Source organism: Taeniopygia guttata, chromosome 3 (assembly GCF_048771995.1).
Source record: "Taeniopygia guttata chromosome 3, bTaeGut7.mat, whole genome shotgun sequence".
In the NCBI taxonomy this organism is placed as follows: domain Eukaryota; kingdom Metazoa; phylum Chordata; class Aves; order Passeriformes; family Estrildidae; genus Taeniopygia; species Taeniopygia guttata.
This window is the reverse complement of record NC_133027.1, coordinates 87,014,585-87,041,434: the sequence shown is the minus strand read 5'-3', so window position 1 is coordinate 87,041,434 and position 26,850 is coordinate 87,014,585. Positions and strand designations below refer to the sequence as shown.

Sequence of the window (26,850 nt, the reverse complement as noted above, 5' to 3'; positions counted from 1 at the left end):
TTGGATTCACAGCAGTGTGGCTGACAGCCTGGGCTGGAGGGGAAGAAACTTTCATTTGTTATATAGCAATAACAGTGCATGTTCTTTAGAGCATCAGGGGTGGGGAGGGTGTACAAAATATTGCTGGAAAGGTGAAGTTGCAAAGGGAACAACTGGAGCTAGTTCACAACTTGCGCAGTCTTGTGTCATGCTGCAACACCACCTCAGTCTGGGACTGCAGTGCTCAGGGCAAAAATCACTGGCTGGAAGTTGTGCTGGTGGAACTGGGGCTTAGCTTGTAACCTTCAGAATTTATATTTAGTGATGTAGACTTTGCACCTGGGTGACTTCTTTTTGCATTGCAGGAGAAGATGTTGGGTCTGCATTTTTATCATTTAAAGTGGCCCTGCTCTGCTGCAGAGCTGTTTTGTCTGCAGTGCAGGAGAGGGACAAGGTTGCTTTTGTAGAATGCCTGGTTGCCGTGGGGCAGGACCATGCAGGTGATCAGTCAGACCCTTGCCTTTTTTTCAAAATACATATTGTTTTCCTGGTTTTGAGATGCTGTAAAGGAGAACACAAGGGAAGTGACTTAAGTGTCTACATTTTTTTGCTGTGTGAAAAGACTTTGGGATATGGGAGCTTTTCTCAGATAGGAACTTCTGTCCTCTTACTGATGGTTTGAGCCCTTTAATTTTTTTGTGATTCAGTCACCTGACAAGGGTGTTGGATTCTGTGTTTTGTAAAGAGAAAAGAATGGTAAGCATATTGTTTTCTGCCCTGACCCCACCAGTTTTGTGCAGTTTAGAATTTAGGCTTGGTTTTCCTGCTTGTTGTTGAACTGTGCAACAGTATTTGTTTTTCTGCTTTTCTCTGGATACAACCTAAAGTTCACTGAGACTTGGATGTGAAAATTCTTACCAAATGCTTTTCTGAATGGGTCTTTATTATGGAGCTTTGCAGTTTTCCACCCTGTGTAGCTTGCACCTTGTCACAGCTCACTTTCTGGAAGGGAACCTTGTGCTCAAATTTAGGTGAAGCTGTGTAGCAGACTAAAACAATGAAAACAAAATACGCAAGGTGTTGTCTGGTTTTACATGATAAATGTGCCAATGTATGAAGCTTCTTTCCTGCAGTGTGTTGTGTGACACCTGAATCCAGCCCAGTTTTTGTTGCTGGCTTGCCATAGGGTTTTGTTTCTTGGAGCTTTTCCTCACACACCTCAGGCACATGGCTTGTGGTGAGCCTGGGCACAGACCCAACTAGGGTTAGGTTGGGTTAGAAGTGCTCCTGGGCTAGCTTGGGACTCCTTTCTGCACCGTGCCAAGTTAAGTAATGATTAATGCCAGAAATAGTTTGGAGGAGTGGTGGGCTGCCAGTGTTTTAATGTTTAGATGGATAATGATCACTTTTTGTCCATGGATCCTGCAATCTGATTGGCAGAAGCCTGGTGTTTAACTAACAAGTGAAGCCCCAATATAAGTCATGGCCTCATTTTTAGCCAGTTGGATCCTTCATCCCAAGCATTCCTGCTGCCCGTGGACAGGGAGTTCAACCTCTGGACCCTCTGCTCCTGGGGTCCTGCTGCCACGGTGTGCTGGGGAGGGAGCTGTGGGAGTGACACTGGAACAAAATACAAGGCACATGGGAAGGACCTGCCTGGTTTGCATTTTTATTCTGGTAACCTTTCAGAAATGCTCTTTACTGTGTGGGGAGCGCATCCTATGGTGAAGGTGTGGAGGACCAGCCTCTCTGTGACCCAAGGTCTGGCTCCCTATGTCCATGAACTTGTCATGACTACCATCCTCTGCCATGGAGAAAGGAACATTCCATATTCAAAAAGACTGTTCTGAGTGTTGAATATAATTTCTGAAGCCCTTTATTGTCAAAAGCAAGAGGTCTGTCCTGCTCCATATATTGAGCACATGCTCTGGCAGTGGTAGTGACTCGCTCCCAGGGTTAGCGCACAGTGCCAGGTGCTTTCTGGACTGTGATGCTTTGTTTTTTCCTGTGAGCTTCTGTATGCAGAACACCTTCAAATGGGCCATTGTTGCTTAGGTGACCCATTATCCATTTGCATCCTGTGTGTGGTATTACTGAGAACTTAGAGGTGCTTTGTTGTGCAGAAATTCGTGCCAGTCATTTTGTTTGATAATTGCAAGGAACTGTCAGTCATTTATAACATTGTTTAATTTAATTTGATCTCCAAACAGAAGTGTTCAAAACCAGTTTCCTGTTTAAATATGTCTTCCTAATTTCTTACTTCAATGGCTGAAAAGTTGTAAGTTGGAGACAGTTTTTGTGTGGAACCTGTGTGAAGCCCTGTATACTGCCAGACCTTTACGAGGCGGAGCAGCAGTATGTGAGCTGCGCTACTGCCACACCCGTGGCCAAGCCCTAGTCCATGCTGCCAGCAGTTTAAAAAGAAACTGTGTGTATATTCCCATCTCATTTGTATGTTGTGTATCCGTTTCTCTGTATCACCTGGCAAACCAGATTTATTACAGAAAATTTGACTAGTTTTGTTTCCTGCAGAAAATATTGCAGCTACTACCAGAGAGGATTTTTTATCGATGGCATTTTCGCAGTATAGGTAAGAAGAAATTGTTTTTAAAAAAATACAGACTTTTTAGTAGTTTTTTCAGATCAGTTTTTCTTTTAATGAGCGAAATATGAGTAGAGTTATGAATACATGGTATTTGTGCAAGTTTGGCCCAAGCTGTCTTTCCCAGATTCTCATGAAATGGAGGATTTTCCCAGCATCCTGTTAGAATACGGCCTTGGCCATGACAGACACAAGATACTCATGAGTGTTTTCCTCAGACCAAGACTATTATTTCCTCACGCTCTGGTAGTAAAAAAGCTTCTGGAAGAAGGGAGGAAGTAGGAGGAGTCTGGCAGAGAGCAGTCTTGGGTGGCCGGAACACATTGAAATCCAGTGAAGTGGTTTAATTTGGTAATTTCCTCTGAATCAAATGCCTTGGATTCGTCACTACTTTTCAAATTCTGCTTCCAAATGCCATCAGTGTGGCACCGATGGGTTTTTATGCTGCTTATTAAAATTTTATGGGAGGGGTTCTCTTCTTTCCAAGTAGGACTTTTTGGTTGAGGTTGGTTTGCAGCACTGTCTGACCAGCTGCCATTTTTGTCATCAGAACAAGGAATTGCTTTTGCAGAAGAACAATGAGCAGAAGTTAAAGGTCAAGGAAAGGGCTGTTGTCACATTTCCACTCAGCACTGACAAAAACAAGAGGAGACATCTGCCTGGCCACTTCATAACGGTTCAGCTGCACTAGTCCAGACCAAATTGTTTCCACTCGGTTGCTCTGTAGCTGTTATATTCCTTATGCTTCTATTGAGTGGTCATAGTGGCAGAATTTTTAATCTGTGTCCAAAAAGTGATGTACAAAATTTGGCAGAGCATTCATTTACATCTCTGCCTTGTGATTTCCTTTTGGTTAACATTCATGTGCGTTAATATGAATTTCCTATATATGTCAACAATTTCTATATAATCTTGTGAAATGGCGAGAATTTGCGGGAAGGAGGCCATTTAAGGAATGTGTATAATTCACCAATCTTACTATTAATGAAAATAATTTGAGACATAATTTGAGGTCCCAGAGGATCTCACTCCTGTGAAAGATACATCACATTTAATCTTGGGTGGTGGTGATTGTAGCTAGATTCAGTTGGAGGTTTCCCCCCACAGTTGTCTAAAAACCCAGTGCAGTGGCCCCAGAATAAATTAAAATATTCATGAAATATTTTTAAAACATTGTGGTGGGAAGAGTCTGATAATGTCTACTTAATTTTCCTAATCCAGGGTCGATTCTGAAGAAGCTTTTGCATACTGGAAATTCTCTCAAGGTATTGCATTGGTGTTTTCATATTTCTGTTTGCTTTAATTCCTGTGAAGTATGCTACTTTGCAGCTTCCTAGTAGCAGTGTTTTCCAGATTGTTAGGCTTTGTACTTTTTTCTTATTCACCTTTTAAGTGTAAGTTTTATTATTGTGATCCTTGATTATTTTAATATGTGTTTTCAGTTATTTTGCTACTCTCATGACCTTTGTGAAGTTACTTGGAGACGGTATTAATGGATATTGCTTAATATCTAGGTTTTTGAGCTTTCTTTGTCATTAGAGCTAGGCTTATATTAATAATGTGATTACCCTTGGTATGATGGCAAGACCTTGCAACACTTAGCTGGGAAGAAGCTCTCGCCCTGCCTGGTGTGAACTATTTTCCAGTGTTATTGCACTTGCAGACCTGCGTAACTGCCTTTTTGCCCAAATGCACCCCTTTGCAGCTCAGATGTGAAGGAATCCGCTTGTTCCTGCTGTGGCTGCAAGCCCTGCAGACCAACTGTGGTGAGGAGCAGATCCTGATGTTCGCCTGCCTGGTGCCCGGCTTTCCTTCACTGCCGTCCTCGCGCGGGCCCTGCACACTGGAGAGCCTGGTCTGCCCCCCATCTGTGCCTGATGGTGAGCCTTCTCCTGGGGTGCCTCTCCTGGAGGAGGGGGCAATGAGTGCTGCCGGCTGCCCCTGGGATTCTGAGCTGGCGGCAGAGTGTGTCCAGCTGCTGGGCTGGTGCGGCTCTAGAGCCGGCCGCTCCTGTCCCTCTGAGCGGTCAGGGTTTGCTCCTTGGCTCTGGGGTGGTTTTAATACAGGTGCAACAGCAGCAGGAGCATTTTACTGCCCCTCAAGCAAGTGTGGAGGTTTCCTCCTTGTTGGCTCACTGCTGGTGTCAGCCCTTCCAAGCTGCCAGGAATCTGGTGTCATCCTCGCTGGGATGTACCGGGACTTTGGACATCTGAGCAACTGCTGGACTTGCACAGCTTGGTAGTGCCCTAATGGGTATTTTCAAATCAATCTTTTACAGAAAATAGCATTTATTTCAGTATTTTTATGAGTTCTATACTTAAAATATTTTATTTTAGCCAAGATATTTCCAGAAGAAATAACACCACTTTTGCCAGCTGTCTCTGGGGAGAAAATTGCAGAAGACCAGACCTGCTATTTTCTCCAGCTCCTGCTAAAATATATGGTAATTCAGGTGAGGAGGATGGATGTTTGAAACTGTTCATATTTGGAGGATGTATTTGTGGTAGAAAATTACACTGTATCTTTGTGGAGCTGGGTTACCCTTCTGCAGCACATTTTGTACTCTTAAGTGGAAAATCATCCCAAAGGTATTTCCTTGTGCCATTTTTGGTGAAAATAAGAAGTTTGTCACACTTTTGTGATAAGAATTAATGAATGTTATCCAAACTTGCAGAGTAACTGACTGTTTAATGTGCTCGTGGTTGCATTTAAAAAATTGATGTGAGGTAAAGATTCAGTTTGTTCTCTTTGGACACATACCTAGATGAAAAGGAATGTAAAGGACACTGGAGGAAGAGATAAAGAGATGGCTTCTCTGATGTTTTTAAAATTATGCAAGTAACATGTACATAAAATTTAATTAGAAGTAGATCAGATTAATCTGTACATGAAATAAATTAAGATAATGTATGTATTTTAAAAGTACAAATTAAGCAACATTTGAAATAAAGTGGAAGCTGTGCAGACAATGTACATTAAAGAGCCTTGTTATTAAAAAAAGATAAATTATAATTAAATACTTTGAGATACACTTTCTAATATGAAAAGGCAAGACCAAAATAATATTTGGAAAGGGTTTTGTCATCTTGAATAAGTGCTTTATTTTAAAAAGTGGCTGTATGAAATTATCAGCTTCCTCCACAGCACCCTTTGTTTTACATATCAGAGTCTCACAACACTTTAGTTAAAAACAAAAATGTCACTCTTCTTTTTATACTCTTGTTACCTGTGTGGGATCTAAATAAACATGCTTACTCTACAAATCCCATTGCATAGTGGTTCCAGTGTTTGTTTACTTGTTTTTATTCTGACGAAGAAAATACTAATGATAAAAGCAGAGCTCAAAGTGACTTTGTCAAAATGTACGCGTAAGAAGCAAATTTATTGAGAGCAGAACAGGACAGTTGCTGTCCTTCTCTGGTCAGAACAGCTGAAATACACTGGCTTCCACTGAGCTTGCTGGCTTTGGGGGATGCTCTGTTCTTACTTTCCATTCTTACTGCAGTTTGTAAAGGTTGTTTTGGGGCTGTGCTGCTTTTTCTTTTCTAACTGAAATGTTGTTGCTAGATTTTTTTGTGTTGAGGGGGAAACAGTTGTCAGTATAACATATTAACTTAAAGCTTTTTGTTTGTTTCTCTCTAACTCTGTGACAAAGGCTGCCAGCTTGGAGTGGAAGAACAAGGAGAACCAAGACACTGGGTTTAAGTTTCTCTTTACTTTGTTCAGAAAATACTATCTTCCTCACTTGTTCCCATCTTTTACAAAGCTAACCAACCTCTACAAACCTGTGCTTGGTAAGTTGTGGGTTTTGCCTTTGAAGAGGAAAAAGCCAGAGCCTGCTCTTGGCAGCATCTCTGTTCCCTGCTGATGTATCGCTGCAGCTCTGTGGGATGAGGAGTTTTTTCTCCCTGATTTAGTGTAAAACTAACTTATGTTGTAAGGGCTGGTTCTTTGTTTCAGCTTTTGCCCTTCCTTTTGCAGCCCTTCTCTTTTGCTTTCCTTTGTTTTGAGTGATACAAGCTATAACCTTGGGAAGGAGCTGTGCTGTTACGTTTTCCTGAGGAGCAATAAAGTTAGGCTAGAATACAAGCATTAATAAAATAAAAGCAGTCATTCATCGCGTCTGTTATTCTTGGGTGACATGTTTGGTACATTTAGCCAGAGTTCGGAAGCAATTGCTAAGATTCCACTTTATTTCTCTCTTCCTTTTTGTCCCCCCAGACATCCCCGATATCAGGCCGAGGCCAGTGTATGTCACTGCAACCCGTAACAATGAGAGTGTCTACAGCACAAAAATCCCCTACATGGCAGCTCGAGTGATTTTTATCAAGTGGCTCGTTACCTTCTTCCTTGAAAAGAAGTATTTAACTGCTGTTCAGAATACAAAAAATGGAGGAGAAATGCTCCCTAAAATTATTCAGGTGGGCTTTAAAGTTTACCTGTCTTCTTGCATATATGCTAACCTTGCAGGTGATCTCACTGCACTGACAGCTGAAGCACAAAGAAATGCTACCCCATAGTGAATAGATTATGTAGCTCTTTATTTGATTTTCTTTGATGGAGGAGGGAGTCTCCAAGCAAAACCCTTCAGTAATTCAGTAGAAGTTTTTTTTTACCTCATAATTTTTTTCATTACCAGCTTCAGCAGTATTACATTTAGACTTTTGGAATTTACTCTGTAAACTGTCACACTTGGAGACTCCATGGACCATTTCCTAGTGACATCAAAGGCTGCTTTGTTTTCTTCTCAGTTATATCAGCTGTTTACAATGAAATATTAGAGAAATATTTCATTTATAAACTCATGGTTGAGACTACTCTGGTGTTAGATACCTCACAATGAATTTCATAAATCAGTGCTTTTGAGAGACTCTCCAGCTTTCTGTTAAGAATTTAGAATCAATCTCAAGACCAAAATTCAGTCTTGAATCATAGGTGAGTATCAGCTGTGGGCTCAGCAGAGAAGCAACACAGTTTGAGAGGTTGCAAAATGTGCGCAGTGCCAGAACAAAATCTGGCAAAAAGGTGTTGGGCCTTATAATGTGTAGTGCTATAATCTGTCTCTTCCCCAAGATAAAGGGACTTGGGGATTCCTCTCTGCTGTGTCTGTGCCTTCCTTTACACTCTTAGTGTGGAGTGGACAATTCAGTTGTTGTGTGCTGTAAGGAAGTGTCCAGTTTATAAAGAACAAGTTCCTTCTTAGATGGAGTGGTAGACTGAAATCTGTTGTGTCTGACTGCTGGGATGGCAGTGTTGTGCCAGACAGGGTATCCTGAGCTCTCCATGAGGATCCCAGAGTGTGGTGGGTGATGGGCTGTGCTGTGCTGTGCCTGCAGACAGTTGCCATAGGCCAGGAGAAGAGCGTGGAGATGGAGACCGGTGCAGTGCCCGCAGGCGAGCAGGAGCGCAGCCACTCCAGCAGCAGCAGCCTGTCAGACAGGAGGCTCAGCAGCTGCAGCCTCTGCAGCATCGAGGAACAGCACCGCGGTGTCTACGAGATGGTGCAGGGCATCCTTCTCTCCACGCGTGGATACGTCAACTTCGTCAATGAGGTGTTCCGCCAGGTCACTGCCCGCGGCTGCTTGCTGTCCTTGGTTTTGTTTCTGAAGGGAACGGGTGTGAGAGACACCCTGGGGGGCTGGTCCCTGGGCAAACTTGGTGCTGGTCACAGCAACAGCCTTTGAGGTCGGGCTCCTTCCTAGGTCTAGTTTAATGACCAGATTATGGAACTGTTGAGGGAACTGAAGCTTGGTACGTAATATGGCAGTGTGGGTGGTGGTGTGTGTGTTTGCACATCTGTGTCCTATGTGGAGTGAAATCAGGGAACTTGCCTTTTCAGGCTTTTTTGTTGCCGCCTTCTGATATATCTGCAACACGGAAGGTGGTGAAAGTGTACCAGAAGTGGATACTGCAGGAGAAACCTGTGTTCATGGAGGAGCCAGACAAAAAGGAGGACGGCCAGGATGCTGTTGCTCCCTTGGAAGATTCCTCAGTGCAAACAGATGGTAAACATGTATGGTATCCCTGTTTCTTACTTTGTCCGCTGCAATATGGGGCTTTTCACCTCACTCTGTAGAGGAATAACAGTTTGAGGTGTGAGGGGAATAGAGGTTAAAAAATGCGTTTAGTTAAGGACTCACAGTTGAAATAGTTACTGTGTAGCATTTAGAGTGCAGGGAGGGTTGCAGCTGATTATAGAAACATCATTTGTGGTTATTCCCTGCATATGTAAATATGACAGCAGGAACTTCATGGAAGAAATGCTGATGGGTTTTACAACACTAAAATTGACTGTCTGCTGGCCTAAGGCATGGAGAACTATTTCATTTTGGTGGTGCTTAAAAACTTGACAACACGTATTAATTTCTGTATATTGTAACTGGATATCTTTATCTAGAAAATTTAACTGTAGATACAGTTCCTGTGCATCATCCTTTAATATCCTGTTTTGAACCATCAGTAAAAATTCTTTGACACTGTTGACACTGCAACACTGTTCAAAGGGAAGTTTTCTAGTACTGAATAAGATGTTTGATTGTAAAAGCGTGAGAATTACAGGGTTTTTACCTTGTTTTGTAGAGAATTTATAGTTTTGCCACACTAAAATTCAAGTGTTAGTGCAATCAGTGGCTATGAAAAGTGGTGAAAAATATTTTAAGTAATATACCTTCTAAAACTTTTATGAGCCTTCAAATTCCACATAGGGAAATAACAAAATAATAGCCAAGAGTTCCCTGTGGAAACAAGTGTATGCCATGCCAATTCCCCTACTTTTGCTGCTGACCTCAGGGATGGTTTTGTTTCAGTTGTGAGGTGTTCCTTTGTGCCCTGCCACTAACCAGGCTGTTTGGCAGCTCTCCTCGGAGCCCTGCGGACACAAGCGCTCCTCCAGCTGGGGCAGAACTTACTCCTTCACCAGCGCTGTCAGCAGGGGCTGCGTGCTGGAGGATGAGGACAGGGATGTGAAGGCTGGTGCTCAGGCTGCACTGCAGGTGAGCTTGGGGGAACTGTGTGGGAGGGGGACATGTGGGGCGGAGATCTGCCTCGTCACAGAACTTGAACTGCGAAGTCCATTACAACCTCCGAGATGGAGGAAAAGAAATACCGGGGCTTGATTGGTTCTGTAAGACACAATTTGGACTTCATGTGTCACTCTGAAACGTGTATATTAAACCACATGACCATGTCTTAAGGCCAAAGATCTGTATTTTAATACAGAAGGGTATTTTTTTCCTCCTGTGAGTACTAGAAATTAATCAGAACCATGCATTTACTTTTTCTGAACTTCATTTATTGAAAATACTGGTGGTTGTTTAAGCATATGATGGCAGGAGATGAGTGGCTGGAGGAATGTCCTCTTGCCTGCCCTAGCAGAGGAGACACCCACAAACCACATACTGAGCCTTGGTGGGCATGTGATGGGAGCCACCTGGCGCCTTGCTGGAATAACAGAAAAATAAAGCGATGGGTAAAACATGAAACTTCCTCTAAGGAAAGGGGAAGATTTAACTGAAGGAGCACATGTATTTTGTTGTAAGTTTTGCCTGTTTTCATTCCTAACACTGTTCAAATGGACTGTCAATGCCAGGTATTCTTGACAAACTCGGCAAACGTTTTCCTGCTGGAGCCATGCACTGAGGTCCCTTTGCTACTGAAGGAGCAGGTGGATGCCTGCAAAGCTATTCTCAGCATCTTCAGGCGCATGATAATGGAGCTGTCTATGAACAGAAAGACATGGTAAGGTTAACATAACATAATTTAAGAGAAAAAGTTGTTACAGTCCACAACCAACCAAGCTATTTTACGAATTATCTGTGAAGTCTGAAGTGTGACTGCATTCTCAATAAGTAAAGCTTTGCTGCAGGATTAATGAGCAGGTACAACTAATAGAACACCTTCTGTTTTTGAATCAGGGAACAGATGCTGCAGATACTCCTCAGAATAACAGAAGCTGTGATGCAGAAGCCAAAGGAGAACCAGACAAAGGACACGTTTGCTCAGAGCATGGCGGGGCTGCTATTCCGAGTGAGTGAGTGGGGCTGGTTGGTTTGCTCTGTCACAACTGCTCACAGTTTTAATTGAGTATGAAACCTGCTTGCATTACTGTGTAGGAGGGGTTTCTCATGTTTTGCTAGTAATTATTTTGTAAACTGTTACTAACAGAGGTAGAGTTGGGTTTACTCTGTTCTTCAGGGCTGTGTTGCAAACTGTGGTAGCACAGATGGGCTAGAGACATTCAGTGAATATCTCTGAAAGTGTAAGAATCAAGTAACTGTTTTCCTAAAAGTCCAGCTGGAATGTCAAAACTGAGTCACACTGAGTGAAAGAGACATTTATGCTTCCTACTATACTTCCAGCCTGGATAGTGTAACTGGGTGTGTAGTGCTGCCCCAGGGTTCAGTTGCTGCAGTCATTTCATGTGTGTAGGACAGTCAGTCATTCTGCTGTTATTATAGAGTGTCTTATTTCAGTTTGCCAGACAACATTTAGCCAGAATTTTTCCTTAATTTCCTTCATCAGTAACTTTCCCTATTATGTCTAGGAGTGGTTTTTGGGGGAAAATAGCACTGCATATCAGTTGTGCCTCACCAAGAGCATGTGTTGATGTGCAGGTCAGAGTAGTTGGTTGGGCTTGGTGTGCTGTACTCATCTTATCAGCCCTGCCTGAGCTGCCACTGGTTTCTCTTCCCTCAGACTCTGATTGTGGCTTGGATCAGAGCAAACCTGAGCGTTTACATCTCTCGGGAGCTATGGGATGAGCTGCTCAGTGTCCTGTCTGCCCTGACAGACTGGGAGGAGCTCATCAACGAGTGGGCCAACATCATGGACTCCTTGACAGCAGTGCTGGCCAGGACTGTGTACGGCGTGGAGATGACAAACCTGCCCCTGGACAAGCTCAGTGAACAGAAGGAAAAAAAGCAGAGAGGCAAAGGTTCATCTTTCTGCTTTTTTGTATCAAACGGGTTAAATATTGAAGCTTAATCTTAAAATTAATTTAACGTTAAACACTACTTAGCCTGGTGTAAAAACCTCTTTAATCAAATGTGAAGCAGCTGGGATTTGTGTGTTGTTATCCTTCACTGTGGAGGAGAGGTAGTTGGGGGCAGGTTGGGGTCTGCACCTACAGTTAGGATTTTTTGGCTAGAAGAGATTAAATGTGGTTTCCTTTGCTGTTGGCTGGCACTGGCAACTTTGTAAAAATTCCTTTGTGTATTTTTAGTAAAGTTTCTAATTTACAGTATTTTAGCTGCATTTGCATGCTGCCTTGAGATCGATGCATAGTTTGAACTACCAGTTAGTTTTGATTAGTAGTGAAAGTTAACCTGTGTTGTTTAAAGTATTAATATTTGCTGTGTCTGAGTCCATTTGTACTTCAGCAAAAATACATGCCAAAGCATCCAGTGCCAGAAAATTTTGTGTTCTTTGTCCTAAGGTGGTGTTTTAGAGCCTCAGAAGACAGCTGTAGTAGGAAGATCTTTTTCCTTAAGCTGGAAAAGTCACCCTGAAGTTGTGGAGCCAATGAGATTCAGAAGTGCCACAACCTCTGGGGCCCCAGGAGTGGAGAAAGCAAGAAACATTGTCCGTCAGAGAGCCACAGGTTAGACCACAGCTGAGTGCTTTGATACCCAGACACTCGGTAACACTCAAGTTTTAAATCTGCGTCTGAGGGCTGGCTGCTGCCAAAAGCAGCTCAATAATTTAACTGCCTCAACAGAGAGGTTGCACATCCATGTCAGGATGTCTTGGCCAGTGTGAATCACAGAGTCAAAGTATTTTGGTCAAAGCTGTGTTAGTCAAAGCTATATAAGCTTTCAGCTACAGGACATTGAATCGTGAGTTAAACCTGTTCACGTTAGAGGTTTTTCTAGAGCTACATGGCTATTTTTATCAGTTCCTAAGAGAGCGTTTATTACTGTCAGGCAGATAGCAGATATAGATACAGCTATTTCCTAGGAGCGCAAGGTAAAATCAGGTATTTAATAAATAATATTATCCTTTCGTAGTTGCTTTATGTGCTCTCTTTTTCTTGGCATGATGAGGTTTTCCTCTGATGTACTTCTGGAAGGAGGAACGCAGGAGGGAGACAGGGGTGAGGAATGTTGGAGTAATGACTGAGACTCCAGACATGGAACAGATCTCTGTTCGAGCATTTCAGCAACCTGAACCTGGCCTTTCTTTATATCATGTCAGCATGTTTCCATATGCTGGTTTGCCGGGGCAGACTCCTGTGGAAGCCCCTTGCTTTGAGCAGGAGCTGCTGAGCTGCGCAGCTCTCTCCCCAGTTCCTTACCATGAGAGCTGGAAGGAGGGGAGAGCACTTGGGGTTTGTGGCTCCATGGCTTAGCCACGGCCTCCAGCTTGGATCACAGAGTGCTTTGGCAGTAGAGCCAGTTCAGTCTGAGTTTTATTTCTAAATTCAGTGAGTCCCTGTTTGTGCTCCAGTGAAGGTCCTCTCTACTGCTGTAGCATTTTCCCCTTTGACACCCTGCCAGAGCAGTAGGGATAACCTGGAAGTGTTGATCCACAGCTTTTCTTGTTTGTGTGTGTTCACATAAAAGGCACTTCCACACTTGCTGTGGATCAGAAATCCCTGATTATTACCCTTTCAGTGTGAGAGACTTGCACAATATTAACTTACATCTCAGGGGAGAAACACCTGGGCTTACTGTTAAAAAGCTTTATCCCAAAACTCTGGGTTTTGTTGTGTTGTGACACTCAGAACTGCAATGTTTCACTGTTTTCCTGATAAAATTATTGCTCTATTTTTTCCTGTAAGCTAAGCGAAGCCAGTCTGTCAGCAACTGTGTCCATCTTTATGAGGCTTTGCCAGCCACTAAAAGTGTACCTCTTCTGCTTCACACTGTGAGCTCTCTCTTCCCTGGTATCTCTTACACTTCTTGCTCTCACAGACTGTCAGGTACTGTACTTTATAGTCATCTTTGATATCAGTGTTCTTTATATTTTTAAACTGCTGTCTGTCTGTTCCCTTTCTGTCCAGTTGGTTCTTCTCAGAATGTTTGCAGCAGTGCAAGCAAAGCAAATTTTGTTTATGTTGATATTAAAGGCTGCCATCAATTGCAATTAAGTCTATATTACCCAGTAAATAAAGTAAAAATTCCCATGTTTCACTTCCTGGGAGGGATTTGTGACTCCTGAGTCCTGCCCAGACTCATTACCTGCAAAAGCAAGAGAAAGGAGAGTTCTGTACGTGGTGCTTTATGGCCCTGTGGGCATTCCTGCTCAGTGAAACATCTTTGGTGTGTTTTCATCTCAAGTTATTTTGGGGGGAACGCTGAAACAGTTCCAGTTAGTGAATCACATGGAATGTTTTATTTTATTGCTTTCTGTAAGACATTGAAAGTCAGCTGAAGCCAGTCAATACCAGAAATGTTCGTTTTTTGTGCACGTGCCTCCTGAGATAACTTTCTGAAATGCCTATAGTGTTTATTAAGTAGTACAGCAATCTTAAAACTTGCACACTGCTGGATGGAAATACTGGAGTGTTACTAGGTTTTTTTGTTTGTTTTTTCCCAAATACTAAGATAAATTAATTTCTAACAGTGCAGTGTTGCTCTGTGATCTCAAGAGTTCCCGTTACTCCTTCCCCAGCAGTTTATTTTCTCTTGGGGATTTTCATGCCTTTCTCTCCTTCTTTTGCTTCTCATTTGCAGTTACAGCCAAACCAAAAGCTGCCTGGTTGGATTTGTCCTCACAAGCTAAACCCAAGTTACATGTAGCTCAGAGCTTTTTTTATTCTAAGTTTTTACCTTTCTTTATTGCTCCTCCCTTCCCCTCTTTCTGGAGTCACTCAGGGAGTGCAACCAGCTTCTCCGCACACTGCATTTAAGGGAGTTCTGTTGCCTCTGCTCTGAGAATGTCCAGTTGGGGTCTTCAGGACTGAAAACCCAGCTTTGTTCATGGGACCTCCTCCTCTTTGTTAACTCCCAAAATCACGTATCTCCTTTTCTGGGCCTTTTATGCTGCTCATGCATCTCTAAATTTTACAATTTTTCTAAGGATATTTTATAGAATTTAAGTTATAACTTGTCAATTTTATCTTGGGAATTTTAAATATTTGCAAGGGTCATTTTTTCATAGAGCTTGGGTGAGGAGTTCACAGATGTGCATATGAGCTCCTGCAAATATTTTGTGTTGCAATTAAATCAACAGAAGTTGAAGAATCTCAACAGCTGGAAAATTCAGAAAGAACAGAAACTGCAGGCCTATTTGCAGACCAAGAGCAGCAGCTAACTCGAAGCAGCAGCATTTCAGATATTCCATCTGATTTTTTTCAAGGTAATTCTAATAAAGTACAGCAATACTGTGTTTTTCAAGGAAAATATTTGAGACTTGTTTAGCCTCACAAATGCTGCTCTTAATTACTTTGGTTTCCAGCTCTCCTCTAAAATGCTTTTTTAGCTCATTTTCTTAGTCGCTGCTGAAGTTAAGAGACTGTGAATGGAGGATGTGACCTTTTGTAAAGCAGAGAGGCCAAAAATGAAGCCTGGAATGTGTGTGCACTTTGTATGTAACTCTTTGACTTTTCACTTGACTTGCATTTGAATTTTGTGTATTCAAGCTGCAGTTGGAGTTCACTTCCTCTCCTGTAAGTTTGTTGTGCTTCTGAAGGACTTGTCCAAGCTTTTTGTATCCCTTGTTGTATGGCCTTAACTATAAACATGAAACTCGTAAACATAGCTGAAATCTACATGAGATCTCCTATGTGTTTTGGTCCCACAAATGTTTATAGTTCTTGTTTCCTTTCTGAAACTTCTAGGTAAAAAGGCTGGAAATTCGACTTCAGACTCCAAATCAGTTCAGGAAAATACGGGACATGTAAAGGAGCATGAAGCCGAGCAAGTAAGGCAAACCCAAAAGTAATGTCTGTGAAGATCAGTGTTCTCTTAGCAGTGTTTTCTTTCTAATCAGAAGCTTTTTAGCATTCAGAAACTTTAGGAGGTGAAAGTGTGAAAAGCAATTAATCCCATTTCTGGTGTGGAATCTGGAAGTGAGCCCTGTAGCAGGTTTTTGTCCTGCGGGGTGTGATCATTTTGTGTCTCCTGACCGCAACAGCTGCTTCTGCAGTTGTATCCCTGTTCTAGTCTTACACAAAGAATTTTTTGAAATAACAAGACGTTCGTAACTTTTAGAAGATAAATAATTAATGGCTATTACAGAGCTGCAGTACACTGGAATAAATGTTTGATGGTTTAAAGCACTGATGAAAATGCTTCTGTTCAGCACAGTTCCTATCACCAGCCATGCATGACATATGTTACTTTGAGTTGACATCAGCACAGGCAAACTTCATACATTTTTAATGGCAACTTTTGACTGAACAGTTGAAACAGTAAGTGACTTAGCCTGATCATCTCTGTGAAATATGAAGGCTGAAAGTTTTTTTTTATACCGTAACAAATTATTTCAGATGTGTTTGAAACACATAGGTTAAAAAATCCTGCTTGTAGGTGTGAAAACTGAGGTTGTGAAAGGGAGGATAAAGAATGAAATGGAAAGCCTGTTATTTTCCTCAGGACACTGACAAACACTTGGGTACTCTGAATATTCATGAGAATGTCTTGACCGGATTGTGGTTAATTTCTAATGACTGTGTGAGTGTGAAATTTGCTGGAGTGTGGTTTAGTGCTCAGAGCTGTATAAGCTGAGATGAATTCTTACTCTGCAGGTGCTAATGCAGAGGAGCAGCAGTACAGCTGAGTTGGATCTGAAAGCAGACTTGCAGCAGTCACATGGGTATTACAGAGAGAGAGAGAAAAGTGAGTGCCCCGAGAGTGTTTTTGTCAAGCGCAGCACCTGAAATCTGCTGTGATTTTGTTGCAGACAGCCGGGATGCTTCTCTGGGGCACTCTGCTGCTGCAGCCTGGGGTGCAGGTGTGAGCAGCACTGTCCTGTTTGCAGGTGAGAGCATGAGCAGTGACACGTCCCTGGGCTGTGGAGCTGACGTGGACATCGCGCTGGTGGCCTGGCAGGCCGAGGATGACCCTGAGGCCGGGTCGGCTGTGGGAACGGGCGAGGATCCTGCAGCGCCACGCTGGCTCCAGCTCAGCCCCTCACAGGAGCCCACCAACCTCACAGGTTCCATATGCCCCACACTGTGTGTGAGCTCACACGTGTGCCCCAAAGAGGAGCTCGTGCTCCTCGCTTGGCTTATGTGGCACATGGCACCAAGTACCCTTCCGCATGCTCACTCAGAATAGTTCTGCATATCCAGAGTGGAAGGTGTTTGGATCATCAATTGATTTGCCAGTAAACGATGATCTGGAAAGCCACCACCTGCCCAGCTAAAAATAACTGTGCTTCTTACAGTGCCCAGCTGGGTTGTGGTAGCTGGGCACTCATGGACCTGTCCCAGTGTTGAAGTACAGCATACTAATATATGTTTTAAGTGAACAAGTTTTATTTCATAGCAGCATGGTCTGAGGAAATGTCTTACTGTATTTTTTTTTTTATGACTGATAGGAAATAAGTGGTTCATTCTTTGCCATTTGTAAAGGTACCCTTCATCTGGTAGTGCGAGTCAGATACTAGGTCAGGAACTTAATGCAGTAATGTAGGGATGTCTTACAGGCTGCTTTCCTAATGGATACATAATTTCAAGGGTACTTTTTCATGTTGACTTTTCCTTTGAAATATCTGTCCTTTGATGAACCAGCACACCTAGTCCAACTGCTCGCACTGCTGCTGTAAAAAAGGTTATGCTGCCCATAGTAAGAACGGTTGTGTATGTTAAAAAATTGTTTGTGGCTGTGGTGCAGGAATTGCTTCTTTGGGGGTACAACGAGAAAGAACCACATGTAGCAACCTGGCAGGTAATGTGGAGTGAAAGGAGAAGTGTGTTAACAGATGTGTCATTGCCCAGCAGAGCTAAAGTGTCCTTAACTGCATTCCTGCCTCTCAGCCAAGTCAACAGCTTTGCTGTGGAAACCTGATAGGGTAAGGCAGAACAACACTGCCACTGAGCAGCAGATGCCACTTCCCTGAGCACAGATCTGTAGGAGGTCATTCTAATGTGCTTAGCACATTGTAATGTGTGGTTTAGCACTTTGGGACTTCATAATGCTACAAAACAAAAAGGGGGGGAAAGCCCCAAAAAGTTGTTTTTTAAATATATTCGAACATGTAAGGATCTAAAATGCCTTTTTTTTTCACTAACCTTCTTAGTCCTCAGAGGACATGAGTTATTTCCTTCTGCCTGTGTAGAGGTTTCCTGCAACTTCCTTCCATGCCTTGGTTGCTGCAGGTACACCTGGAGCGTGGCTGTACTGCTGCCTGTGACAGGAGAGCAGCTACCAGCTGTTGTCATTAAAATGTGCACTTCAGTGTGGATTTGTACTGTTTAAGAGCATAAATCCCATTACCCTGACAGCCTTCTACAAGTTCTGTTCTCTTAGGAGCTGCTCTGCATGAGTGGTGATGCATGAGCACATTCCTCAGGACTCTTCAGCCGTGGTTTTTTATTCCTTTGTCCAGTTGCATTGCCAGGTCTTGGTACGCTGTGTGATGTTAAAAAAATTTCTTTTATAAATATAGAAATACTGCCTGTGAGAGCAAGTTACTGATTGAATACATCCCTCAGGTACCTCAATGTTGTATTTAGCTGCATTTGCCTCCCTGCTGAAAAGCCCTCTGGGGTTGGGACGGTGTGGTGTGGCAGTGCTGTGCCCTGTCGTACTGTCACCTGTGAGCCCCTTTGCCTATGCTTGCTGCCGTGTTTTTCTTGGACTCAAAAGCAGCCCCACCAATGAAGGAGAGAGATTTAGGGGAGAGAATTCTTGTGAGATGGAAGATGGTTAGGAGGAGTAATGACCAGATTTTGTTGACCAAATTCATACTTAGGCTGCATTTCTAACTTGTGGAAATTGAACACTTTAAATTTACAGAGAGCAGTGAGTTCCTGGCTGACGATTGTAGTGTAATTGCTGGTGGAAGCCTTATTGGTTGGCGTCCTGATTCTGCTGCTGTGCTGTGGAGGAGAATCCTGGGAATTCTTGGAGATGTGAACAACATACAGTCACCTAAAATCCATGCAAAAGTATTTGGCTACCTTTATGAGCTGTGGTATAAACTTGCAAAGGTATGTGGTACTTACAGCTAATGATAGCAATACATTTCTTTTGTTGTGGAAATGATCATTAAATGGGATTGAGTATTAGCACCTGGAGCATAAACATGACATGGGAGGGCTCTGTCGTAAAGGAAGCTTTGTCTTGTTTGATTTACAGCAGCAAACTCCAATTGAGAATCCTGTCCAATGACAAGAGAATTTAAATGGGGTGAGGAAACAGTAGCAAAGAAAAAAGAAGTACAGACATTGGTATTTAAGTAAAGGCCTACAGTGTGACTCAAACTGGCAATGTTTGCTTTGGCCAGGGAGCAGCAGCATAGAATAAGCTTTCATGGTGGCTTTGGCAGAAATGGGATCTCTGTAAAGCCCCAGGTGTAGTACCTGAATGTAAATAAAGTAAAAGTAAAACATAATAATGAAAAAAAAAAAGCGTTAAAAAAGATACTGGTTTTATTAATGCTCTTCTTTAAAAACCGCCAGATCCGGGACAACCTCGCTATCAGCGTTGACAGTCAGTCAACTCCCTCTCCTCCCGTCCTGATCCCTCCTCTCAGGATATTTGCATCATGGCTGTTCAAGGTCAGTTCTAAAGTTCTCACACAGGAGTATTTTCTTCTATATCAGAGCTGAATGGGTAGGCATTTAGTTTGCCTTATTTCTAACTTCTACAATCACTACTGGCCAAGAGAGCAAATGCCCTGCAAAGGCTCTTTGGAGCTGAATATAAGGTAATGCTTTGTGGGAGAGCTGCTGGACACGCATTGCATGGGCTGGCTGGTGGGGAAGGCAAGGAGTGATGCAGGGTTTGTTGTTGTTGCAGGCAGCCATGCTGCCCAGCGAGTACAAGGAGGGGAAGCTGCAGGCATTCCGGCTGCTCTGCGCCATGATGAGCCGGCGCCAGGACCTGCAGCCCAACTCTGACTTCCTGGTGCACTTCTACTTCGTCATGCGCCTGGGGCTGACCAGCCAGGACCAGGTACGAGCTGTCCCATTGCTGTCCCATGCCATGGCAGCGGGAGATGCTGCCAAAACCTGCTGCCGCTGCTGTGGGCACAGCAGTTGTTCCGGGTCTCCCTGTCCTGGGGAGGCCTCAGGAATAAAGCGTTCGGTGCAAGGTGAGGAAAAGACTTAGTCGGGCTGTTAAATGATGGTTGTTTCACAAAGACGGCTCAGTGCTCATGGAAACTCTAAGAAATATTCTTTGGACAAAATAAAGACTATCTAAGACCACTTGAATGTTTTTATATAGGTAGGAATGAGAGCAAGGTCTGCAGGTCTTCTGGAGTTGGCAACAAAGGGCACAGGTACTGCTCAGGAAATTCTGGGAGTTACTGACTGTGCCTTTAGGAAACCAGACCGGTTTGATTGTTTCTGAGATGATAGAGGGAAAGAAGGAATTGTTACCAGATTCTTGCCCCTTGGTTTCCTTCGTGAAAAGTTAGAGCATTTACGAAACACCCCTTTTAAATAGATAAGAATAGAGAGATAAGGGTTTTCTCCTGGAAAATCCTAGAAGTCTTCCTGCACCTGCCCATCACTCCAGGGTTCCCCAGCTATTTTGCATCCTCCACACTGCCATCCCTCCACGTTTCCCCTGGATATTTTGCAGCCCCACACTGCAATCCCTCCACGGTTTCCCTGGATATTTTGCAGGCTGCTGCTGCTCTTTGTTCTTGCTCCCCACTCTTGTGGCTGCATTTTCCTCTTGGTGGCACACTTACCCCAGGTTGGCTGCTGTGAGTGTTTGTCCTTCCTGACTGCTTTCCTTAGCTGTAGAACTGGATGAGACATTAACTGGCAGTGTTTTGGAGCAAGGTGTTGATGGGAAGCAGGGACCTTATTCCTGCCTCTGTATTTCTAGCTTGATTGGCTCCAAGGTGCTTGCTGGGTGCTCAGAGAGTTGGGAGCCTTTTTATCAGAGAGAGTGTGGAATCACAGGGAACAGGATCACTGGAACAGGGATTCTAGCATGCTTTCCAGGATTTCAGGAATAAAGTAAACTTGGGATGGCCTTTTTAACATAGATGGGTTTGTCTGCTAAGCACAGGCATAAATTTCCCCCTTGTAAGTAATGTTCACAGAAGGAAGGGTAGGAGGTGTCTCATGGAGGAATTATTCTTCTGTATGGATTACTAGTGCAACTTCTAGTATTTATGTGGGAAAGCCACAGAAAGACACCCCAGCTCCAGGCAATCGCCTTGGCTACTTCAGAAGAGCTTTTTAGGTTGTTACATAATTAAAAGCATTACAGTCAGGAACCTTTTCGACCTGAATGGTTTTCAATGTTTCGGTTTGTGTGACAAATTTTTTTGAACTGTATTTCTCTTTTCACTCCTTACTCGCTTTAGGATGTGAAAATAGGAAATTGCTGCTGTGTTGTGTGGCTTTTGGTGCTGCTAGAAAAACAAAATAATCTGATTTCGAATATGCTATAAATGAGTACAGTGTTATTCCCAACAAGTGCAGCCCAGCTTTGCAGGTTTTGGTGGAGGTGCATAAAAGAGCAGTATGAGGGTGTATTTTATAGGAGGCTCCTGTGGCACTCCGAGCCTGGGATGTAGCAATTAACTCAGCAGAGGAGAAAACGGGGTAATGAGCTGCAGCTAATTTGTCCATGTGGAAGTGTCTAGCAACAAACATCCCTGGAGAAGTGAACAATCCTCTGCAAGAATTGCATCACCTCTCCAGGTGGGAGAAGCCCCGGCACTGGTGGCTGCAGAGAGCGAGCAGTAGTCAGGGAGCATGGGAGGGGCCCAGGGTCAAGGGTCGAATGACCATCTGTGGGGTGCCTCCCTCCTGAACTGCTCCAGCCTGTGGCACTGCTCTGCTGCTGGGCTAGTCTGGGCTTTTCCCCTGTTTTTTTATGAATGATGTTCATTTAACTCACAGCCTTCCCTCCCTGGCCTCCAGCGTGAAGGAAAGCGAACTGGGATGTTCACTTCCACACTGGGGGTTAGGGATGGTACTTTACCTATGGTTAGGGGGTTGGAAATCAGGAAATGTTCCTGGGGAGTGGTTGGTAGGGATGCTGTAGGATAACCTGCTGTAGTTTGGGTGGGCATAGCTGCCTTCTGCTGCCAGGTGAGCCTGATGGTCGGAAAACTCCTGTTGGAGCAGCTGCAACTGGGTTTGAGTTATAAATTACCAAATCTTTTGGTTTGGGTAATAAATGCAGCTTTGTTAATCAACCCAAAATTTGACACTGCAGCACACAGGTTTTACAAATAGCTGAACCAGGAAAATAAATTTATTATTCCTGTTTTATTACTGTTGCTGGCTGCTTACTGTAACAGTACTTCTTGCTTCATTCACCTGAAAAAGTCGATAAGCATCTCTTTGCTCCACGGCTTCCTCCTCTTTGCTGAGTAACAAAAGGACCAAAACACAATCCCCAAAAGCTACTAACACTTCTCAGAAAATCAGCTGTTGGCATAATTGGGATTCTTCAGCTTGGATTTTTCTGGCACGTAAATAGACCTTGGAGGTTGCTGGTCATTGTCTCCTAAGAATTCTGTGGACTTTTGTGTTGCTGTTTCTTATTTCTGTCAAAATTTCTGCCCCTAGTCTGAGAGAAGAAGTGCAGGTGAGGTGCTTACCTTGTAGGGACACTTTAAAAAGAGGCAGGTTTTCAGTCCTTTTTCAGGTTTCAACCCTCTGCTGCTCAGTGTCATTTTTTTAGCCAGTCTCACCCTATTACCAGGGTGAGCATCAGTTACTGTGCCTGGTGCCACCTGTCACCAACGCTGAGGTGTCACCTGGCACTCAGATGTTACTGGCAAATGGAGCAAGGGGGTCACTTGTATTCTTGACTTTAGGAGTGAGTTTAACAAATTAAATTTAAATTATAGTCATGCTTACTTGCCAGAGCACCTCTGGAGTAGAACACTGCTGTTTTTTGAGAACATAATAAAAGCTAGAGACTTCAGAGGTTCTCTGTGGAAGGACAATGGATGGCCAAGTGAAGAGACTCTGCTGGTGGCTTTTTCAGTTCAGTGATATAAACAAACTTTAAATATGGAATAAGAGGAAAATCGCCACAGTCAAGCCAAGCTGGCAGATGTCCTGGGTGATTAAATGTTAGCACAAGCAGCAGGCCTGCCCGTGGAGCACAGCCTGGCTGCAGCCAGGGCACTCAGCAGCTTTGTTTTTAGTTCAGTTCCTTTTAGCAGTGCAAGGATACTGTGGAGGAGAAGCTCTGTCAGTAGAGGTGCTGAGGTACCAGTGCCTGTTGTCCATAAACCTCTTTATTTGTTCCAAAGGCATTAGAGGTGATGATGGATAGGAAGCTGCAGCAGCTCTAAGCTTCTGCAGAAACATTCACTAGAGCTCTCTGTGTGGAAAATGGCTAATTGGTAATAGGAAGCATTTCTCAGCAGAGCTGCTACTAGAGAAGTCATTAATTGCCTGTTTGTGTCAACATTGGTCTGACATTAAAAAAAAAAAAAACAGCATTTGTGGGCTTTTGTATCTTTCTACTTGACAGTGGAGGTACAACTGACACCAGAGAAGGCTTCAAGCATCAGCACTTTCTTGTTCTTCAGTAGAACATTTTATACCCCTCATGTTCATGCATTACACCTGCCTGGTTCCCTTTGGTGATTGGTCAGTACACCTGGGCGCTCCATGTCTCATTGCCTTCAATACTGTTCACCAGTCCTGCACAGCTGAAGCCCCACTCCTAATTACCACAAACTGAGTGCCTACAGTTCCCCCTTTCTTTTCTTTTAAATAAATGCCATGTCTACCATCCTCCTATAGGGCCCTTGCAGAAGGAATAGCAAACATGGTCAAGTATCTTTTTTCCACTAGCTCTGGAATGTGTCTGTGTACTGACCTTGATTCATTCCCCAAACCTACATTACATATCATCAAAATCTTTATACCTACACTTATGGAATATTGACAATCAAAATCCTTATACCTATATTTAGCGAATATTGACAATATCAATAGCAACATACAAGAATAAGCCAAAGGCTACATATTAGGATATTAACAAAATCAACAGCTATATAATTCTCTCAATAGCTATAGAATTTTAACAATATCAGTAACTATAAAACTTCATTATCAGCTGTATAATTCCATCAATAGTTCTATAACTTCATAAAGTAACATACAAGAATAAGATAGAATCTATATGTTTCCATCACCCATACATTTTTGCTTATTTCAAGGAGTCAGGTGAGCCCCAACCAGGTTAGTTGCTTCGAGGGGCATTATCCAACACAGGCTGAATGTAATGAGCAGGCATTGTACAAGAGGGAGGAATAGTAAGGGAGATTCAATGTAAACACAGTTTTCCAAACTCTTGCCTGTAGGGTTTCACTCACCATTCCCCCGTTTTTGTTTTTGAAGAAAGGCTTTAAGTGTAGAATGAAAACATATTACAACAGCTAGACCAGTTGAAGAATGTGAAATACTAGTAACATATGCTGAGCTACCTGACTAGGTCCATTATTAGTCTTGACAAAAGCTGCAAAAGCACTGCATCTTTTTCACCATTCAATGTTTGTCCTTTTGGCCTCATCTATGATGGAGGCCAATACTAGATACTGCCCCATCCCAGGTTCTTCCACTACATCATACAGTGTTGGTACCCAGAGACTTCACATCATGCAGATTTTTAATTACCTCTCCTTCCTTTCTGCACACAAAGGCATCTGCAATGTTTATCTTTAGCACGTCTTAGCGGAGAATAGATTAGGTTGTAAAATAGAACAGGCTTGCAAAGAAAATTGCTGAATACATACAATTCTTTGGCATAACCTTTTCCAACTAGCTTTATTCTGCCATGCTCCACTCTGTCTTAGCACATATTCATTAATTTGCAATACAGGTCACACTTAGAGATTTGAAGAAGACACAGTGACCTATAACAGCTTCCTCAATGAGATAATTATCTGCAAGATCTAGCACTCTATTCCTTAGTTTTGTAAAAAAAGAAATTCCCAGTTATTCAGTTTTGACACTGTAGTAGCTACAACTAGGCATAGGGAGCTGGAGTAGTTTAGCCTGGAGAAAAGGAGACTCAGGAGTGACCTTATCACTCTCTACAACTTCCTAAAAGGTGGTTGCAGTCAGGTGGGGGGTGGTCACTTTTCTCCAGGCAGCACTGACAGAACCAGAGGACACAGTCTCAAGCTGCATCAAGGGAAATGTATGTTGGATATTAGGAAAAAGTTTTTTACAGAAAGAGTGATAAAATTCTGGAATGGTCTGCCCAGGGAGGTGGTGGGGTCACCCATTTTAAAAAAGGCTGGATGTAGCACTGGGTGCCATGGTTTAGTTGAGGTGTTAGGGCATGGGTTGGACTTGTTAATCTTTAAGGTCTCTTCCAACCTAGGAATTCTGTGAATAATAATAGCTGTGAAGTAAATTTCTTAAGTCTTATAAGGCTTCTCTTAAGGCATCTTTAGTTTTATCAGCTTCTGTAGAATGAGGCATTATTTATGATTACTCTAAGGCAAACAAACTGTAATTATTGCATGAGACCTATACTAGAAATTAACTGTACTGCTCTCTATAAATGAGCTTTCTATGATACAAATTGTTTGTCACAATTCCAAGTTCAGTGCAGCTAATAAGGAGCAGTAGTTTATATATGCAACTCAAAGTTCTTGCTCTTTAGGTAGTACCTTTCCTGAGTCTACCTATTTTGCTGTAAATCAGTTATTCCTATCATTCTAAGGGCAGACAATGCCATGAAAATGTCCAGTCACATAAATCAGTTTTTTGCTACTAAAAATGGCAAAATTTTTGTGTTTCACTTCAACATAAACAAGGTGATCCTGAGTGTTGCAGTACTATGACAGCAATACCCCCAAAATGATGTAATTTCTAAGTAAGCTTGAAATGTGCCTTTTCCTAGCATTGAAAACATCTTTTGGAGATTAGCACAGCCGCAGCAACTTGTATTGCAAGCTGCTTCACCTGGTATTGTGTTGTCCTGATCTTGCTGCAATTCACAAACACAATACATATGTTTCACCAGCAAACAAACACATCGTACTGCTTAATAGAGTTATTCTGTCTCCAGCCCCCACTGCTGCTTTAAGAAGTTCTCCTGGTTCCTTTTTCATTTTTTGTTGCATTAGCTGGTTCCTGCAAGCCTCTCTTATGTGCTTTCTGTGCAGCTCTGACTCCGTCTCTTGGAGCTCCACATTGTTTTTGTTCCAGTGTGTCGTGCTGCAGCAACTCAGCAAACCTCCCACACTGTGTAGGGGCCATACTGCTGCTACGGCACCAGCTGCGGCACGGGCCACCAGTACACCGGCTGCGGTTTGTGTTTCTCTTTCCTTGCCTGGGAGCTACTCCCACCAGGCTGACCACTGCTCAGATCACACCACTGTGCCACGTCCTGCTGTGGTGTTGCTGTGCACACTGGCAGTCAGGGAAACTGGCACCGTCCTGGGACCCATCCAGACTGCGGCTGCCACTGGGCAGGAGGACACAGGGCTCGCTGCACTGCACCTGCAGGGAGCAGGAGGCAGCAGCACAGGTGAAGGCTTGGCTGGTACTTGCCCACATTTTAATGAAGAAGGCAGTTTGTGTGTCTGCTCCCAGGCCACTTCCTTTGTACCAAATAAGCATACTATGCAGGTTCGCTCCATCTTCCTCATACCAAATAAGCAAAGTTTGTAGCCTTACTCCATTTCTTTTGTATCAAACAGAAAAAGTGCGTAGCACCCACTCTTCATGCTTATTACCTTTACTTTGTAGTATTCACAGCAGAATGTCCAATATGGACTCTTCCTTTGCCAATATTTAAGCCCCCATTCCTGAGTCCCCACCTGCTCATGTGGGGGTGGTGGGTTTATTTAGAAGTCATCCAGACGTGCAAGCTCCTGGTCTGCCTGCCTCAGTTCTCAGGCTCCTGGTCTCCCTGGCTCCACCATCTTACTGCTCTTAGGTCTGCAGTCATGTGCCTAAATCACCTTGGGATTTTGTCGGGGTCACCAGATTACCCCGGATGTGGAGGTACAACCGACACCAAAGAAGGCTTCAAGCATTAGCACTTTCTTGTTCTTCAGCAGAGCCTTTTATACCCTTCATCTTATGTGCATTACACCCGTGTGCCCTCTGTTCCCTTTGGTGATTGGTCAGCACCACCTGGGCACTCCATGTCTCATTGCCTTCAATACTGTTCACCAGTCCTGCACAGCTGTAGCCCCACTCCCAG

At 43.3% G+C, this 26,850-nt stretch overlaps 1 protein-coding gene across 11 annotated transcripts in view; it reads left to right on the top strand.

Moving 5' to 3' along the window:
• RALGAPA2 (Ral GTPase activating protein catalytic subunit alpha 2) overlaps positions 1-26,850 on the top strand; it is a 96,227-nt gene that overhangs the window by 9,844 nt on the left and 59,533 nt on the right. For 6 of the 11 annotated variants that reach the window (XR_012055185.1, XR_012055184.1, XM_072927320.1 and 3 more), the window contains exons 4-24: positions 2,512-2,569; positions 3,803-3,846; positions 4,287-4,461; positions 4,918-5,033; positions 6,237-6,375; positions 6,803-7,002; positions 7,918-8,145; positions 8,421-8,594; positions 9,424-9,573; positions 10,170-10,318; positions 10,495-10,606; positions 11,276-11,513; positions 12,015-12,179; positions 13,359-13,499; positions 14,753-14,878; positions 15,360-15,442; positions 16,269-16,359; positions 16,502-16,678; positions 18,484-18,677; positions 19,149-19,247; positions 19,489-19,644. Coding sequence is in view for 9 of the 11 variants with exons in the window: in XM_072927320.1 (XP_072783421.1) it covers positions 2,512-2,569; positions 3,803-3,846; positions 4,287-4,461; positions 4,918-5,033; positions 6,237-6,375; positions 6,803-7,002; positions 7,918-8,145; positions 8,421-8,594; positions 9,424-9,573; positions 10,170-10,318; positions 10,495-10,606; positions 11,276-11,513; positions 12,015-12,179; positions 13,359-13,499; positions 14,753-14,878; positions 15,360-15,442; positions 16,269-16,359; positions 16,502-16,678; positions 18,484-18,677; positions 19,149-19,247; positions 19,489-19,644 (3,015 nt within the window). In the remaining 2 variants the exon portion in view is untranslated. The remainder of the gene's footprint in view (positions 1-2,511; positions 2,570-3,802; positions 3,847-4,286; positions 4,462-4,917; positions 5,034-6,236; positions 6,376-6,802; positions 7,003-7,917; positions 8,146-8,420; positions 8,595-9,423; positions 9,574-10,169; positions 10,319-10,494; positions 10,607-11,275; positions 11,514-12,014; positions 12,180-13,358; positions 13,500-14,752; positions 14,879-15,359; positions 15,443-16,268; positions 16,360-16,501; positions 16,679-18,483; positions 18,678-19,148; positions 19,248-19,488; positions 19,645-26,850) is intronic. The other 5 variants (XM_030268639.4, XM_030268643.4, XM_030268642.4 and 2 more) reach the window with 3 other exon arrangements.